Source organism: Rhagoletis pomonella, unplaced genomic scaffold (assembly GCF_013731165.1).
Source record: "Rhagoletis pomonella isolate Grant_MI unplaced genomic scaffold, Rhpom_1.0 Rhpom_scaffold_00003, whole genome shotgun sequence".
In the NCBI taxonomy this organism is placed as follows: Eukaryota; Metazoa; Arthropoda; class Insecta; order Diptera; family Tephritidae; genus Rhagoletis; species Rhagoletis pomonella.
Genome location: NW_023458557.1, coordinates 95,798,265 through 95,799,431, shown reverse-complemented (window position 1 = coordinate 95,799,431; position 1,167 = coordinate 95,798,265). Strand labels below are relative to the sequence as shown.

The 1,167-nt window shown below is 35.6% G+C and overlaps 1 protein-coding gene across 1 annotated transcript in view; it reads left to right on the top strand.

Moving 5' to 3' along the window:
- The first annotated feature begins 460 nt into the window (after positions 1 to 460).
- LOC118736428 (solute carrier family 25 member 35-like) overlaps positions 461 to 1,167 on the top strand; it is a 746-nt gene continuing 39 nt past the window's right edge. Inside the window, exons 1-3 of the mRNA XM_036466523.1 lie at positions 461 to 660; positions 721 to 896; positions 992 to 1,127. Coding sequence (XP_036322416.1) covers positions 589 to 660; positions 721 to 896; positions 992 to 1,127 — 384 coding nt within the window. The 5' untranslated portion in view covers positions 461 to 588. The remainder of the gene's footprint in view (positions 661 to 720; positions 897 to 991; positions 1,128 to 1,167) is intronic.

Sequence of the window (1,167 nt, the reverse complement as noted above, 5' to 3'; positions counted from 1 at the left end):
CAACAACTGATAAATATCGCGATTATTTCTATTCTATTATGTAGATACATATGTACATGAATTCATGCACAAATCGAGAAACAACAAAAGATAAGATGCCAGAGCACATAATAAAATCCCCTTATGCATATAGATACAAATTATATATGTGATAGAGATAAATAAGATACAACAAAAATAATTAATGAAAACTAGTCCATCATACAAAATGTGTGACAGAATTACACATATCGTCCTGTTTATTATCATTTTAATCAGCTGTTCAACATGCACTAACAATTATCTACATAATTATCTTTTAGCTTTTCTCACACAATTAAAATTGTGCAATACTCTCTACTATTGCTCTTAGAAGTGATAAGACGATAGCTGATAACATGCAACTAACTACGGGTACTACATATGTACAAAGCTTATAGCTAGACATCAAACTGTAAATTATCAGTCTTCACGCGTCGACCAACAAAACAAGTTGTTTAGAATTGCAAAGTGCCAAAGTGAATGTGTTTGTAATTGTAGTTGGACGAGATATATTTGCATACATTTTTAAAGATAGCTTGCTTTTATTAATTGATTAACATTCTGACAATGAATGTATCTGAATATGTGATTGGTGGTTTGGCTAATGTGGGTGCAACGCTTTTTACAAATCCCATTGATGTGAGTGGAGGAGCAAAAAATTAATTAGAGTTCTAATGCAGCAACTTTTTTCTCACAAAGGTCATCAAGACGCGCATACAACTGCAAGGCGAACTGGCGGCGCGTGGCACATACGTAGAGCCATATAAAGGCATCTTCCATGGACTTGTAACAATAGCGCGTAACGATGGTTTATTGGGCTTGCAGAAAGGTCTGGTGCCGACTATGTACTTTCAGTTTGTCGTAAATGCCTTTAGGTAGGTTCAAGAAGTTAGGAAATAATTTATTTACTATTGTTTTGATTTGTTACATCTGTATTTCCTACCAACCCCAATATTTATTTTTTGCTCAGACTGGGCATTTATAGCACCGCGAACAATATGCAATGGACACGCGATAAAAATGGTGATGAATCTTTCGGTTTGGGTCTCTTTTGGGGTGCTGGTGGCGGCGCTGTGGGCGCATACTTTTCCAGTCCGTTTTTTATGGTAAGTGTTAATGTACATGCATATGTGTATTAAGGTGTAT